This window comes from Emydura macquarii, unplaced genomic scaffold (genome assembly GCF_026122565.2).
Source record: "Emydura macquarii macquarii isolate MOO-44397 ecotype Brisbane River unplaced genomic scaffold, CSIRO-AGI_Emac_v2 contig_2768, whole genome shotgun sequence".
NCBI lineage: Eukaryota > Metazoa > Chordata > Testudines > Chelidae > Emydura > Emydura macquarii.
In genome coordinates, this window is record NW_027132905.1 from 23704700 (window position 1) to 23722111 (window position 17412).

General features: G+C 40.9%; 1 protein-coding gene across 2 annotated transcripts in view; it reads left to right on the forward strand.

Moving 5' to 3' along the window:
* Positions 1 to 17168, forward strand: part of RARS1 (arginyl-tRNA synthetase 1) — a 32572-nt gene extending 15404 nt beyond the window's left edge. For both annotated transcript variants that reach the window (XM_067566628.1, XM_067566629.1), the window contains 12 exons: positions 2225 to 2336; positions 3501 to 3601; positions 5687 to 5808; positions 6091 to 6211; positions 6565 to 6694; positions 7672 to 7776; positions 8903 to 9081; positions 9795 to 9904; positions 11708 to 11813; positions 14833 to 15005; positions 16038 to 16285; positions 16965 to 17168. In XM_067566628.1, the coding sequence (XP_067422729.1) occupies positions 2225 to 2336; positions 3501 to 3601; positions 5687 to 5808; positions 6091 to 6211; positions 6565 to 6694; positions 7672 to 7776; positions 8903 to 9081; positions 9795 to 9904; positions 11708 to 11813; positions 14833 to 15005; positions 16038 to 16285; positions 16965 to 17074 (1617 nt within the window). In that variant the 3' untranslated portion in view covers positions 17075 to 17168. The remainder of the gene's footprint in view (positions 1 to 2224; positions 2337 to 3500; positions 3602 to 5686; positions 5809 to 6090; positions 6212 to 6564; positions 6695 to 7671; positions 7777 to 8902; positions 9082 to 9794; positions 9905 to 11707; positions 11814 to 14832; positions 15006 to 16037; positions 16286 to 16964) is intronic.
* Positions 17169 to 17412: the final 244 nt, after the last annotated feature.

Here is a 17412-nt window from a genome sequence, read left to right on the forward strand (position 1 = left end):
TACAAATCTGCCTGATAGTCTTTCACATATTAGAGCGTCATTTGCAATAGATAATGGCAGCCCCAGTTCAGTCTTATGTGGTTATTTCTCAGAGATAATAGTGTTACAGATACACTGTCAAGTTAAAAATCATAATAAAAATCAAACCAATACATTTCCTTCACTTTGTTCAAATAATACCTTAGATTATGAAAACTAAACATTTTAAAATTCTGATTTGCCTATCCCTGTTTATAGTGCAGTTATTTTTCATATGGTTCTTCTCATTTTTGTTTTATTCCTAGTCAATTTCACATTCTGGTTCTTGTACACTAGCACACTGTTGTAATGTCTGGGATAAAAATTGGGCTGAGAAATGTTTGTTTTAAAATCTGATCTTAAGTATATTTCGTAACATACATTTTAAAAATTTGAATGAAGTTTTGGTGCTCTACAGGTGACAGATATGCCCAGTTTTTGGACAACAAAGGAAATTTTTAAGGGACAATTTAGACAGTGCTTACTTTTAAAAAATCTGCTCTCAAGACTGCTCTCAAATCCAGCTAGTGGGATTTTCAAACTCACTGGTGCCTGGTGCTGTACACACCGGACAGTGCTGTCCTCCTTGTTTCTTAATATCAGTCCCCTCCACTTCAGCCAAAGTCACTCAAAACACTTTAGCAACCCTCTCATTTTCACCCGTGGCCTGCCAGGGCAGTACAATGACCTCACCTGCACTTGAATGGATAGAAAATCCCCCAAAATGAATTTGGCCATGATGCGGGAAAATTAGTCACTGATATTTTAAAAAGTGATATTAAAAGCTGCTTTTCCCATCCTGTCCTTGCAGGAGTGATGTGAGAAGCAGAAAAAGGCAATTTCTACACACACTCGTCAACATTTTTAAATGCTTGAGCAAGTGCAAATAGTCAACCAAGCCTCTCTTCAGGAGATGGATACTGTGGGGATTTTTAGATTTGGTTTTTGCTGCATCTAGGGATGTGAATAAATTAGAAAAGAAAATGCTTTTGTTTTTGTTTTAAATTAAATTAGTGAACATGATTTGAAACAGCATTCAGCGCCTAGTATAGTCACAATTCAGATCACACTAGCTGATTGTGGTGTAGCCTGTTACATCCAAGACCAACTAGCATGGTTTAAAAGGTGTTGACTAGGTGCAGAGTGGTGCTTCAAATTAGGCTGGCTAACTCAATTGAAACAACCAAAACCTAGCCTAGAAAAGGCCCAAATTGTCTGAGTACTTAGTCGGGGCAACCTGAGAACAAAAACATATAGTCCTCAACTTTGTTTTCAACTGACTAGATGGCTTTAACTGTTTTGAGCAATGTTTTAGTATTCCAGGCATCAGTTTTACATTTGTCACCTACACACAGGCTACCAGAATGGCCCTTCTGCAAGGTTTCATTGGTCATTTTTGCCTCAGGGGTGTGTCTGTCAGCAGCTCCAGGTAGGGTGTCAGGACAAGATCAGAAACAAGGATATTCAAAGCCAAACCCAGCAACTGCCTCCACCAACACTGGTTTGGTTTCAGCAGCTTTATTGATATGGACATATACGAATGGAAGATCAATGAATTCCAAAGTGTGTGCCAGGGATCACATGGGTGCCAAAAGTTTTGATGGCACAACAAGATTGCCAGGGATGGGCATAAACGGAATATACAATCAGACCACTTTCAGTACCTTGCCAGAGGTCAATCTGGGTGGTGCTCGATTTGTGAGGCCATGTTCCTCTGAGATTTGCCATGATGATGATTAGTGCTTAGTGGGATTTTCAAAAGCAGCCTTGCGGATTTTCTGCAGGTGCAGTCGGTTTACAAAATAACACTTTACATGCTAGTGAAGCCTGGATATGCAGTTTTGAGCAGTGCAAAAACAAGCTATATTTAGACCTCTGGTCCGTATGATGAGCAAAGATAATATTTGAAATTAGCTAGTTACATAGGTTGCAGTTATATTTTTCTTTGCACTTTTCTGTATTATAAATCTGTAATGTCACCTAGGATCAGATCTTGCCAGGGCTTTATGTGTAGCAGTCCTATTAACTCCTATGGGAATGCCATGCACGGCATGCTTACAGAGCTAAGTTCTTAATATTCCACAGAGATTGTTAGATGAGAGGAATTTAGTGGGTCTTGTTAGCGTGGTATCAGATCAGATCATATTTTATTTTCCAGCAGATTCCCCCAGGATTAGACTGTATTGAATCCTTCATTGTGTTTCAGATGCTCCTCAAAACCAAGGAACAGAAAGTGGGCCCAAGAGAAATTGCTGAGAACATTTCCAGAAACATTCCTGACAATGAATACATTGAGAAGGTTGAAATCGCTGGTCCTGGTATGGTCACTCCATTGTTGTACCTTCTGAGCGTTTAAATTTGATGTTTCAGCTATTATACCAAGTAGCAATAGAGGAGTCAAAATGTAGTTTGATTATTTGTTAGCTTTATAAATAGAATTAAAATTTGAATTAAATTCAGTTTTGCCTGATTAGCTTTGCAGCATAAAATCTACTTAATAGTACTTGTATTAGAATCAGTGGGTGAAATCCTGGCCCCATGAGGTCAATGAGAATTTTTCCATCGGTTTCATTAGGATCAAGATTCCACCCTATAGGTTTGTAGGTTTTGTCCATAATACAAAGTCACCACCAGAATTGGTTCTCTTGGGAGAGAATGTGTGGGCCTGGAACCCAACCCACGCTATATTCTCCTCCTTAGAAGAGGTCTTTCCAGCTCAGAGTTAAGGCATGATGGCAGAGTAGTGTGGAAAGTGTTACACTGCTACTGCTCATGCTCTACCTGGTCTGAAGAAGTGGAAGACTTCAGTCTCCTTGGCTCTCAATCTAATCCCTTTCATAAGCACTAAATAAAATGAAGTATTTCGGGGACAGATGGGGAAGAGAATCCCTGTTAGCCCTGCAACTCAGTAAAATCAAAGGCACGCTCAAATGTTCTGCAAGTTTGAATTTTTCTAAATGTGACACTGTAGTTTTAAACATATGGGAATTGGTGACACTTGTACATAATGAGGCCTCATCCAGTAGGCACTTAGCCACATAACTCACTGGGACAGCTGTGCATAATGTCACCTATGTAGATAAGAGTTTTGCAGGATGTAGTGAAGAGTAAACACCCCAAGGTATATTTTTTGTCAAATATTTCCCTCTTGGATTCACCCTTGATTACAAAAACCGCAAAGCAAATGCTGTATGTAGTAGATCTTGCAGCGTTTGATATGTATAGTTTAGATTTCTTTTGCTTAATAGCAATGATTTGTTTATGGAAAACAGTCTCTCATAACCAGGTAAATTAACTATCTTTTTTTCAGAGTGTGATCATATTTTTTTCCTGTTAGAGAAACAAAAAATGTATTAAGACGTTTTGAAATTAGTATTAAATACTGTCTTCTTCTCGTGTATAGGGAATTAAGAACTAAACAGCATTAAATGGCTTTCAGGGGTACTTTTACAGCACCAACAACCATTGTTTTTCCCCTAAAGGTTTTATTAATGTCCACTTGAGAAAGGATTTTGTGTCCAAACAACTGAGCAGTTTGCTGGTGAATGGAGTTCGACCACCGGCTATTGAAAACAGGAAAAAGGTGTGCTAGTAAACTTTCATTAAAGTCTCAGTTCTGCCTTAAATCCAACAGCAGATACTGATGAATGGTTATGACTCTGATTTTACTTGGTATGCACGTACTTTCTTACTGAGCTTGTAATGTAGTTTTTAACAAACATTCCAACTACAAATACACAAATTACTCCTATTTTAACAGTGGCACTTCAGGGTTAGTCAGTTTCCAGCTGTTGGGGCTGAGGGGGAGATGAGGACTGTCTTGGCAAGGAGACTCGGACAAAAAGCCTAAGGAGACTGGGACATGGAGACATGGATGGGGAAGAGACAGGAGAGAAACAGGTTGGAGGGGAGGTGGCAGAAGGGTCAAGCTTGGGAGGAACAGCCTAGAGTCTGCCATTCGAGCGCACTCCCCTTCAGAGCCTGGAATGTAACCTGAGATTCCTGGGCCTCACTCTTCCTTTGGTGAGCAAATATCTGTGCAGACCATGGGCAAAATGTATGTCTCATCCCTTTCTCATGTGATCCACATAGAGGATGGCAGCACAATACTGCTATCAGTTATTCAGCTCAAGTGAGAGAGGTCTGTGCAGTGGATCTAAAGGTTTCAGTTCTGCTGATGACCCATGTGGATGTCAGTATGATGCCACATGATGGAGTTTCTTGCTGCTTTGAAAATCTAGGAAGCTACACACAGACACTGTTAAAAGAACATTATTAAGGTTGCAAAGTCAAGTATTCAGAAGTCACGAAATGCCAGAATTAAAGTTGCCTGTGCAGTTGAATGCTGCCCTTGAGAGCTTGATTCTAACCTGGCCTGTTCCACAAAGTTGCTGTGTGATGCTAGGAAATTCACTTGAATCAAACTTTTCACAGGTGGGTACTAATGCATGTCCCTCATTTTCTGGGAGCCTGACATGAGACCCTGGGGTCTGATTTGCAGAAGTGCTGAGCACTCTCAGCTGCAAATGAATTTGAACATATAAAATCTTATATAATGCTACATGTGCTGAAAAATCAGGTTTTCGTCATCTCAAATTGGGCAGTCAAACTTAGTGGAAACTTTTAACCTTAATCTCTCTGTGCCTGAATAATATACCCTCATTGCACATGGGTGTGGTGAAAATTGTTTGTGAAGCACTTAGATGCTATAGTGATAGGCGCCATAGAAAAGCTCATGGGGAAATTAATAATTCTGGCTTCAGAGCAAGGTTTGAATAATGTGCAGTAAATAAGGCCTGGGGCCACACATTGAACAATTAAGAGAAAACAAAATATTGAATAGCTGCTCATTAAATGAGCACCATCCATCCTGTGCACTGAATGAGGCAGGGATCCTGTGGGAAAAAAAGTGTCTTTATGTAACTGAAATCTGTATTGTAATGTAAATGCAGATAGTCGGACCTCAAATCTGACATTTCCTAACTTCTGAGTACTTGACTTTGCAACCTTAATAATTTTCTTTTAACATAGATTTTTTGTAATGTAATATATATAAAATCTCTGTACATCTTCCTTGTTTGTTGAATGATCCTCCTTTACATAGTATTGTATACGTTTCTTTGGGGTACAGGAGTCTGTTCCAATGGATCTGATTTGCAAGATTGGGCCTAATAAGGGTGTGCTTGCTCTGAATTGTTTGCTGGAGTTAGGAGCTGAAAGCCGCATTTAGAGAGTTTGTTGTGCCAGCTCACTGGGGGGCTATTCTACTTCTTTAAACCTATCCTATGCTGTGTAAAAGGAATATTTATTTTTAATTACTAAAGATGTGTTTATAGAGTGTAAATAGGGGGTGAATATTGTTTTCACAGGCAAAAATATTATGCAGCCAGAAGGGTTCTAGACATTTAGAGCCTGATATTTAAACCAGCACCAAACTGCAAAATGTCTGTGGTTGTACGTATGCAGAAAATTTCAGCTTGCCTAAATGGCCAGTTGTAATTGACTTTTTGCCACATGCAAATACATCACTTGCTTATGCAGTCATAGTGACTGCATGTATCCATGAGGCACGTATGCATAACTTTGAAAATCTCGCCCTGAGATCAGTACATCATACAGTGTGGCATTTAATAATGTTTCTCCCTCTTCATTTGTTGCCCTGTCCAAGGTGGTGGTTGACTTCTCTTCCCCCAACATTGCCAAAGAGATGCATGTTGGTCACCTGCGTTCAACTATTATTGGAGACAGCATGTGCCGTCTGTTTGAGTATGTGGGCTATGATGTTCTGAGGTGAGCACTGCTGGGACACAGGTTTGTTTATCTCGATTTATCTCGTAAAATGTGCCGGTGATGCCTGTCCATGTGCTCTAGACAGCCTTGGTGTAACTTAAAAATACCTCATAAATAATACCCTGAGTTTAGCAGCACAAATCAGTATAACCCACCCCTCAGCAAGCCATGTCACTGAAAAGCTGTACTCATCCTTCCCCCTCCAACAGTGTTCAACCTGTTCTAGTTCTGATTTCTCGTATGGTGTGTAATTTTGTTCTGTGCTCTCTAATTGTTGGCCAGGCTAAACCATTTAGGAGATTGGGGCACCCAGTTTGGAATGCTCATTGCTCACCTCCAAGATAAATTTCCGGATTACCTGACCGTTTCACCCCCCATTGGGGATCTCCAAGCTTTTTACAAGGTATTTTAGCTAATATGTCCAGTTGTTATCCTCTTGTTTTTAAATCAAGCAATAATTCAGAACTGTTGTGAATTATCAATATAATATTGTTGAAACAAAATGTATTTTAACTGGATTTGTTAAAGAAATAAATAATTGCTTAGTGTAGTTTGATACTTTATGAAATATAGGTATCTGGTCTCAGGAATCATGTACTGTCTGTACTGGTTTAATAAAAGTAATTTGTTACGCTAGCCCCTCAGCCTCACTGCTTCCCTTCCAGTAAATAAAAATTTGCTTTAAAGCAGTGTGTCAGAAATACTGTTTTGCATAGAAGAGAGAAGACTTTTTCTTACATCTGATTTTTAACCTAGGAATCTAAACGGAGGTTTGACACAGAGGAAGAATTTAAGAAGCGTGCCTACCAGTGTGTGGTTCTTCTACAGAGCAAAAATCCAGATTTCATTAAAGCATGGAAACTGATCTGTGATGTATCTCGGAAAGGTAACATTAGGAATCAGTGTCTATTCGTTTTTAAGTGGATCATTTTATGTGAATCCGAGATGCAAGTTGTTCTTTGGACATTGATAAAATTCGTTGGGGTAAAAAGAAACAATGTAACTGAATAGAACTCCACCATACATATCAGAACATCACAGTAGGTTTCCTCAGAGCGCTATGCAGAATTCACTTAAAATGAATACAGTTGCACTGAAAACCCTATGATCCTCAGATTTGCCCCAGAGTGTCATCTTTAATACTGTCTGGAACAGTGGTTTTGAAGATTTAGCACCAATAACATTAGCACCAACATTAGAATGACATCTAAATATTATGCTGACTGGTGTTCAACAAATGTCTACTATTCGTAAAAATTGATCATTTCCAAACAACATGTCCAACCCTCATTCCTTTCTGCACCTCTGTTTACCAACATGTGTCTCAGAAGCAGACAAAGGGAGAAACCATTCAGCTCCTTCTGGCAGTTTGCTGAGGTGTTTATTCTTTTACTGGATAATATAGTATTGCTGTAGCCTATTTTATTTATTGCTGTGGTCTGTTTTATTTAATAAACGTTACTTCCACATGTCAATTTATCTCTCTGACCTCTGTAATAGAGTGTTCTTTCCAGTATGTCTCAGAAATGGAAAATGTTGCCCCCCTTGCCTTAGTATCTGAGTACCTCCCATTCACTATTGAATTCAGTCTCATGCCCCCATGAGGAAAGGAAGTATAGTAACCCTATTTTACAGATGGGAAGTGAGGCACCAAAGACAAGTGACATGTCCATGGTCACAAACTGTGAGAGAGCTGTAATTGAACCCAGATCTTTTGGATCCCAGGCCAATGGCTTACCCACAAGACCATCTTTCCTCTCATTTCAGTCATGTTTTAAGGAGTCTATTTGCTTGGACTCTTAAACACAGTCAAAATCTTGTATGTGTTATTTATTTATAGTTCTCTCTGTTTTCTCTACTCAGAATTCCAAAAAATCTACGACTGCTTGGACATTACACTTATAGAGAGAGGGGAATCGTACTACCAAGATATGATGAAAGATATTGTGCAAGAATTTGAAGAAAGAGGTAACATGTTCCTTAACATGGTCAAATAATCCACAATTGTCAGGTCACTTTTTTTTTTTTCAGTTTGAGAGAGTTAATTTTTGCTAGTTTAGAGATGCTTTCACGATCAATGTTTCCCAGATTAGATGCTACCTTTCATCCTCTCTTGTCCTTCCCGTCCATTGTATTTTTGACTGCAAAATGTTCCCTTGGTGAGGGACACAGGCTATTATTTCTTGTTTTGGTCATTCACAAAGGTCTGGGAATTTGGGGCACTTGTGCAAAAATGCATAGAGAGTGTGTTGAGTCTGTATTGAAAATTACCAAGAGCTAGAATGTGACATTACAAATATTTATGATAGAATCAAGGTAGTCAAGTAACACTAACAGAGAGATGCACTAGCCCCCTAGATTGGTCCTAATGAGTGTGGGCAATTCTTTTCATAGTAAAACTGCAGAGGGCCTGTTCCAGCCAGGATGGGAGTCTTGTGACACAATAAACATTGTGAAGTGATGGACACGCTCAATTCCCATTGACTTCATTGTTGTCATGAAGCAAATGAGCTACCAATAATTTCCAGGCCCTCTCTCCTAGAGGTGGCCTTAACATATTTCTCCCTGGGCTTAGCAGTATCTCATTTCTATCCATCCATAGGCCCTAGCTAGCCATACATATAGTTTGCTTTTGAAAACCACTGCATCATGCTGCCTCTTCTCGGGTGTTTTTTTTTTTTTCTCCCCCCTCTCCCTCACCCTTTCAAATATCTCGCTTCCCAAACACCCTCTTCATTGTTGCACTGGTTCGATCAGGATACCAGTACTTACAATGGTTTTAAAATTCAATTAGAACTCTCTTAATATTAACTTATGATTTCACCAGCAAAACTATATCTGTATAAATCTATACTGTCTTAGTAAATTACGATTAATAGGTTCTTTTTTTAAAAAAAAGAAAAGAAATCAAGCATTTAATGTGACCTGCACGCAATGGATAGAGCTTTCTTTCAAGAATATGACTAGACCAGAACAACTGGTTTTCAGAAGCTTTAGAGCACTATCATCACTATATATGTAGCATCTGACAAATTGCATATTTCTGCAGATCTCCTCTCCTGAACATTTACTCACAAATGACCTCTTTGCCTAGGATTTGTACAGGTGGATGATGGGCGGAAGATTGTGTTTATCCCAGGATGCTCTGTTCCCTTAACAATCATGAAATCAGATGGAGGTTACACATATGATACATCTGATTTAGCTGCTCTTAAACAAAGGCTGTTTGAGGAAAAGGCTGATATCCTTATTTATGTGGTGGATAGCGGGCAGGTGAGTACCCTGACCTCTGCTTTGTTCTTCAGTCAGCCACTAGATACAGCTGCAACCTGTGAGGACAAGGGTTAGAAGATGTTACCATGTGATGGCTATTTATTGGTCCCTTATTTGGTAGCTTCAGTCCTGTTCCTGATGGGCAGTTGTCCAATCACAGAAACTGCCACCACAGTTTTTAGTCTCATGCCAATCTCAACAGAGCCCAAGGATTAAACAAACAGGGAGACTAAACTATCCGCACACCAAGTCAGCACTGAATCTGAAGAGCTGCAAAGAACGATAAACACCTGCACTGTCACTGTTCATGCATTGCCTGATCTGTGGAGTCTCCGGAGCTGTCAGTTGAGTACCTTTCACCAGCATGTACATTCACTTACACAGGAACTGTAAAATACAGGCTGTGGTGATGGACTTGTCACACTCCCTTGTACCAAGAAGTGGGGAGGGATTTTTAAAATTATCAGGCATTGACAGTTTCTGAAAATCAGAATAGTCTGTAGAAACTAATGACAGTTTTGGTTCATCATTACAAGTGTCCTGCGCAATGGGTCTAAAGGTGGACATGATCAGTTAAAAAAAGCTTGCTTTTTCCTTATAATCTCATTCTTGGTGCAAAAACATTTACTGTATTTATACTAGAACTTTAATAGGGAAAAGACACTTGGAAGATGCAGCTGACAACTGATTTTTATTTACCTGTTCCTTTGCAGTCGGTGCATTTACAGACAGTATTTGCAGCAGGCCAGATGATTGGCTGGTATGACCCTACAGTGACCAGAGTAGTCCATGCTGCATTTGGAGTGGTACTGGGAGAAGATAAGTAAGTTAAATGAATAGTCCATTTCTTAGTCGATTAATGGATGCTGTGAATTGCACTTGCCAGGCTGTCTTGGTATCCGACAACACAGAAAGAAAAGTAGTCAGATCATATTGCAGTTTTCAGTGTCAGATTCCAGTAGATTCTGTCACATTGTTTATGAGACTTATCCTTGTATGATCACCTAAAATTCAAATATCACACAAGTAGTTGCACTTCGAAAATTTGGCTTTACATGGTGACATAAAATAATGAAAACACAAAGTTCACTTATTAATGAGTTTTTTGCATGTCTGCTGTGACTGGCTTTCCATATATTCTGTTACTGTTATATAAAAGTGCACTGTTTTCTGGAATCTAAACGATCAGTTTTTATTAAAGCCACATCTCTTTCCATCTCAAACAAACTAGCTCTGCCCTCTTGTCACCTGAGAAAATTCTACCTTAAAAAAACCCAGTTTTCTTCTAAATGAAGTTCATGTATGTCTAATTAACATTGCAGACCAGCGTTTCATTTTTCATCGCTAAAAGTACCGTATTTCCCCATGTATAAGACGCACCTTTTTCCGAAAAATTTGGGGTCTAAAAACTGGTTGCGTCTTATACAGTGGTTGTAGATTTTTTTACTTGCATTTATGATGAATAAAACTTGAGTTCAATAACATTTTTTTTCAAATGTCGGGCCCCAAAATTAAGGTGCGTCTTATACATGGGAGCGTCTTATACATGGGGAAATACGGTAACTGCAGAACAAGAAATCTGAATTTATTTACCGTAAGAAAAATATTTTCTATATAACTCTGGCTCAATCATTCTGGCTAGATTGTGGGTTTAGATTTCATTAGATTAGATTATTCCATCAAACAAGATTATTCTGTCTACTCCATAGCAAATTTGTTTATAGCTGTTTTGTTAATTGGGAAAACCTTAACCACAAAATTGTCCTGTAGGATTCTCTCGGTGAAGGGGATATATAGTTAATTCAGCCTTTTTACAATCCTATGTGGCCCACAAGAGTCCCAAACTAATTGCTGTATGACCTGAAATTCCACTTCTGTTTTTCACAGCTGCACATTGCGTTATTGTGAGACTGCATCATGATGAACGTGTCTCAAGCATGTTCAAGTGTTGAACTGTGGCTCGCTATGACTCCACTCTAAGTTAGCTCCTCTGGCTCCCTCTTTCTAGCTATTAGAAGAGTAAAGAGATGGTTTTCATTTCTCCTTTACCTCTCACATCTCCCTCTGGCTTCATGGAGAGATTGAAAGGGATCCCAATGTCCCTGTCTCTAGGCCAGTTACTTTAGTGCTCCCTCTCAAACTCCTCTTGCTCTTATGTGATACTGCAATCAGACCCATGCATTCCGCAAGAGCTACATGTAGTTGAGTCCACAGGCTGTGTCCCCCTGCTGTGGCATTTCACCACTAAAATGGAGGAACTGTTTTGCGCTGTTTTTCTGACAATTGTTGTTGCTCTGATGGTAGTGGAAAACTGTCCTACCCACATGACTGACACCCTCATCAGCCAATCATAAACCTTCTTTTTCCCCAATTAGTTGTATTACAATTCCCCTTCGTTCTTACAGGTGCTTACAGTTTTTACCGTTTGATGCCTGTTTCTTTTACACATTTAACTCGGCATGGAGGCCAGTGGAATGTGCAGCTGAATCCTTTTAAAAACCATTGAGAAATGTGGGCTACACAAGTAATTGTAAGATTTAGTTCTGCAATGGCTTATATATAATGCTGGTTTGTGACCTGTGGGGTTCGATCAAGCCAAGCACAATTTTTATCCATGTGCTTTCAGGAAAAAGTTCAAAACTCGTTCAGGGGATACAGTGCGGCTCATTGATCTACTGGAAGAGGGGCTGAAACGATCAATGGACAAACTGAAGGACAAGGAGCGTGACAAGGTAATTGTGATGGGTTACTTTCCTTCTTGGAAACAAGTATGTGGTGCTTCTGTATAATGGATCCAAGAGAGAATATATACAGAGCCTTTTTACAATCCAAATAGTATACAAGTATATGTGGCCCAGAAGAGTCACTAACTAATTGCAGTATTGCTTCATCACATTGCTCACTTGGCTCATTTACAATGTTACCACTCTATTGCATATTTTTACTAGCAAGCAGCTCTGTTTTATGGCCTGGAGTTGTTCTTGATACCCGTAAGAGATGCCCTCCATCTCTGACGCTCTTAAAATTTCCCTGCACTGTGGAACAGACACTGATGCTAATTACTAGTTGATTTAGTGCAGTTCTGGATTAATCAGAGCTGATCTGAGCCTGCAGGATTGCACTGCAGGCAAAGCCTCATCGCTGGCTGGACACTTGTTTTGAAACATACAGTGTCTGGGGGCTTGTCTGCATGGGGAAGCTAGTGTGTGAATTTAAAGCATATTATACTAACTCTCTGTGTAGACATGCTGAATGTCCTTGTGCAGTTTAGCTTAATGCACTTCTCAAATGCATTAAGCTGCTGCGCATGAAGGCACATTTAGTGCACGATAAGAGCGTCCACATGGGGAGTTAGTGTGCACTAGCTACTGTTGGCTTTTGCCCTTTGTCGACGTGCCTGGAATACTTATTGCACAGCTGGATCCAGGAGAATAAATTAGGATGTTAAATCTTTCAGTTCTGGAAGCGTTTATTAGTAATCACTGTGTCCCCCATTGCTCTGCCTGAAGCTGGTGCAGAATGCTGAGCAAGCTGCTCTGCGGGAACAGTTTGGAATCTGAACGGTAGGAGGCTCTGCAGCATGGTGCAAGGAGCCTTTTGGGAGAGCAAGGATTTTTCATAAGAAAAAGGTGAGATATGAAGTTGGCAGGAGGGGGACAGGGTGTGAGATGGGTAAAATGGAACCAGGGCAGGAGAGGGAGCCAGCAAACCAGATGTTGAGGATGGTAATCAGCTCCAGGACTTGGTCCAGTTGTTTGGGACAGAAATTCTCTTGGCAGCAATAGGTGGGATAGGTTGAGGAGATGTCATGGGCAATAGAGGAGCATAAGCAAAGATCAAGTCACTAAAAATGAAAATGAACATACTGCTCCTGGTGGACTGAATGTTAGCACACTCCGAGCAGTCTCTGGCCACAGCCATACCAGCATTGCTCACCTGGTGGAAACAGCTCAAGTAAAAAAGTTGGTGTTACTTGTCTAAGCGAAGCCTAGTCTACACTTACCCGGAAACTCGGTGGCAGTTGCCAGGAGTTACGCAAGCTACACAGAGTAGCTTGCATAACTGCCATTGACTTGTAACTTCCCTTTAATGCACCGTCTCCACTGCACTGTGCCTTTTGAGGGGGTGGTTTAATTGAATCGACTTCCAGATCGATTGAGCGTGTCTTCACTGCCACTCAATCGATCCAGATAGATCGATCTGACAGCGGTGAATTTGCCGCCATCGGTGTGTACATACCCTGAGAGAAGTTCCTGCATTGTAAGACAGCATTAAATCCCCATTGTAGCCTTGATCACAAGCAGTGAGGAAACAGCTGATTTTGTAAAGGTCCAGCAGGTGGTGGTAGAATACAGAACGCTCGGTGCAGGTTTCCATACAGTGCAGCCTGGCTGTCTCAATGAGCAATGGTGTATGTTGAGACAGTGAACTCGATTCATTCACTTTGATGTGAGCTCCAGTATGTGAGCGCCAGTATTGCTGTGATGGAGACTAAATAATATATATCCGGAATGAATACGTGTCTCAACCTTTTAATTAATTGATGTGTATCAAACCTTTCGTCTCTGTGAACTGGCTCTGTGGCATATCTTATTAGAATCTCTGCATGATTAAATTCCTATGAGCTGTAGTTAGTTATTTGGTAAATTGTTGGAATTAAAGCAGGTCATACATAAGGCTCCAAAAGGAAAGAGTTCTGTACAAGTGTCTGAACTGTGGACAAGTCACCCTCTGATTTCAGTCGGAGTGATCCTGGATATGGTTTATTAAGTTACAACAACAGCCTTGAAATAGCTTCAAAAATATATAGTACAGCAGTTTGCTCGTGCGTAGTCAGCCTTGTTCCATACCAAGGTGTGAGAAGATCTAAGAGAGGAAGCCTCATTTTCTGGAATACAAGTCAAAACTTTCAGACCATTCTGTTATGATGATGGGAGAGGGAAAGGGGGCCTTCAGAATGTAGGGGAGCATGCTAAGCAGTTTCTTAGCCTCTCTGAGATCACTCAAACAGTGGGGCAGAACACTGCTACTTTACAGTGACCTGGTACTTTCCCCACTGTACACCTACACCATCAATTAGTTGGGGGTTAAGTAGGCGGGGCCCCAACCATTGACATTGTGGTTAAAGACATGGGGCCCATCCTGCTGTCCATGTTTAGAAGACAGGGCCTCAGTTTTAAGCGTCACAGGCATGACACCTCCATGGAGACACTTTGGCAGCAGGAAGTGTTGTGCTGACCCTGCTGTGCCTAGATGTCCACCTTATAGCAAGCCACCCGTTAGCCTTGATGAAATAGAAATGTCACTTAAGGAAATTTGGCTAAACAATCCTCAGTGCTTTGAAATTGATTCTCACTAGCTAATTTCCCTCTGGACAAAGCCCATGAGTTGGCCGTATTTCCCCCCAGAATGTTACTTCAGTGGTACCTCTAGAATAGTGGTTTTTCACATTTTCATTTGCAGACCCCCCCTAAAAATGGAGGTGTGGACCCCTTTGGAAATCTTAGACATAATCTGCAGCCCGACCACAAGTTGCAAACCACTATTTTATGGTAACCACAATCTTTTGTGGACCCCTTAGACATAGCCTGCAGACCCCCCAGGCATTTGTGGACTACAGGTTGAAAAGCACTACTCTAGGCTATTTCCTGCTAAGGCCTTTCCATTTCTCTGGGTTTGTGGTGAAACACAACATGCTATTAGGTGGATGGAATGGTTACACTCTGGCCTTTTCTTTTTGGTCTTTTATAGGTCCTAACTGCAGAAGAACTGAAGGCTGCCCAGACATCGGTTGCTTTTGGCTGCATTAAATATGCAGATCTCTCCCATAACAGGATGAATGATTACATCTTTTCCTTTGATAAAATGTTGGATGACAGAGGAAATACAGCTGCTTACTTGCTCTATGCCTTCACACGAATCAGGTAGCTTAAGAATATTTACGACATAGCTTAAAATAAGTTGATTTTTAGATTGCAAAAGATAGGAAGGACTATGTCAGTTCCAACTTCATTAACTAAAAATAACAGAATTCCTGGGGAATGCTCAGCTATGGTCTCCTTTGCTGTCGTCTCTGTTATTTGTGCTTGGGGCCCTTAAGCCTGTTCAGTTTTGTTTCACGAGCTGCTTGCCCTGATAATATCCATAAATGCCAAAGGAGGATTCCAGTTGGACCCTTCTGAAAAGCACTGCATCGTATCATGCTTCATAACAGCTTAGCCTGACCCCTGTGCTGGGCTGACACTTCATCTGGCTTGGTAAATCAGGTGGCGCACACGCTGGTGCTGTGATCTAGACCCCAGGTGTTGGAATGGAAGTGGAACTCCCCTTCTTGGCTAGTCCCTGTAGGCTGTTCTTCCAGCTGGAGTTTTTCTAGCAGTGTAGCCATTGTCGTGTTTTTTGCCTGCATGTCTAGATGGAGCCTATGTAGTGAAAATAGTCAACTTCCTCTCTCAGAAGGGGCAGGCCTGTTTTCAGTGCACATGCTCTGAAGAAGTTTTCCAAGCAGACATCACAGGGTAGTGCTCTCTCTCTCACTCAAATGAATATTTGTATAGGAATATTAATTACGTGGCCCTATCTCAAGGGGACTGTGCACCACCAGTCTCCTGAGTACCTCTCCCTGCTTCCCACTCCCCTCTGTAGCTGCCTTCCCCCTTTCTTCCCCAGTGCCTGGTCACTTTTAATCCACTCTTCGTCCTGAAGGCAAGCCTACCCCCTTCCTGTTTCCAGGCACTAATGCCTCCACCCAGTGCATGGCCCCTGCATTAATTGCCTGTGTTTTTGCAGTGTACTGGAACTGAATGGTTTTCTGGGCAATTCAGGCTGTTTTCTACTATCCATTTACATTGCTACTCCACAGTTAGATAAGTCAAATCAGAAGCCCTTTGCACTCTGCCCTGCAACTTTATAGCAAAATTGAAGTGTGACCAATGCTGGGCTGGTTTCTTTGTCAGAGCTATTGCACGTCTGGCCAACATTGATGAAGGCATGCTGCAGCAGGCAGCTAGGGAAAGCAAGATAATACTGGACCATGAGAAGGAGTGGAAACTGGGCAAGTGCATTCTGCGATTCCCTGAGATTCTACAGAAGATCTTGGATGACCTCTTACTACACACATTGTGTGACTACCTCTATGAGCTGGCCACCACCTTCACAGAGTTCTACGATAACTGTTACTGTGTGGAAAAAGACAGACAAACTGGTGAGTGCATCCCTTAAACTTGCTTGCAATGGCCACATCCCCGTAATTGGAGCATTGTAATGATGCAATTTATCAGGTTTGCACCAGAGTTCCAGGCTGAAAAGTCATGAAATACCCAGGAGTGGAGAGTCTTAATTTTGTGTTGCTGTTACTGCAGCCGTTCTTGGTTGCAATCTAACTAATGTGCAAGCATGTCACGGCAACTTTTTGTTCTTTCTGCAGAGCTACTACTAAGAGTAAATAATATCTAGTTTTATGATGTGTTGCTGATTTTTATAAATGAGTATCTTGGCCTATTCAGAAATATAGGGTTATTGCTGTGTTTGAGGAAGGGCTGTGCGTGACTGCCCTTTTACTGCTTTATAGCAAACCCAACACTTCCTATTTTAAAAATTCACAATATGTAAAAGCAATTTGCAAGGGCCCAGAATAAGTTGTTTTCCAAGTGCTAGCACAGGTAACGAAGAGAGAAAGAAGTGGGCATTAGCAATTACCTCATAGAAAATGCTACTTGCTGTACCTCGTGGTTGTGTTAATAGTCCCTTTTAATGTAATGGAAGCCACATAATTGCAGCTGTTCTACATCATGGAAAGAGCACAAATAAAGTGACTAATGTCTCATTTGTTAAGCTTCCTGACCCTCTCATTCCAGCTTGCTTTGTTTTTCTTTCTTCTTCAGGACTGATCGTAAAGGTAAACATGTGGAGAATGTTGCTGTGTGAAGCAACAGCTGCTGTCATGGCCAAAGGCTTTGAGATCTTGGGCATCAAACCAGTCCAGAAGATGTAATTACTTATACACTTGTATTTTACTAAACTAGTTTTCTTAAAGTCTTATTCAAAATCTACTTCAAAAATAAAAAAATCGTGGGGCTTGAACTTGGTTGCTGCCTGCAGATGGGTGGTATGTCGTGCTGTGTTAAAAGCTATGCAACTCCTACACACAGGTGCCTGAATTGATATATATCGCCCACTGCCCGGATACCTGAAAAATGAGATCAAGCATGCATAAATAGTGTGCCCTGGAAGGGAGGCGAGCTGACAGCATTTGAAGCTGTACCTTCATTGGAGGTGCGGTGTCCAGACTATTACAGTCTGAGCATTTCAACTGAACAGCTTTACAGGAAA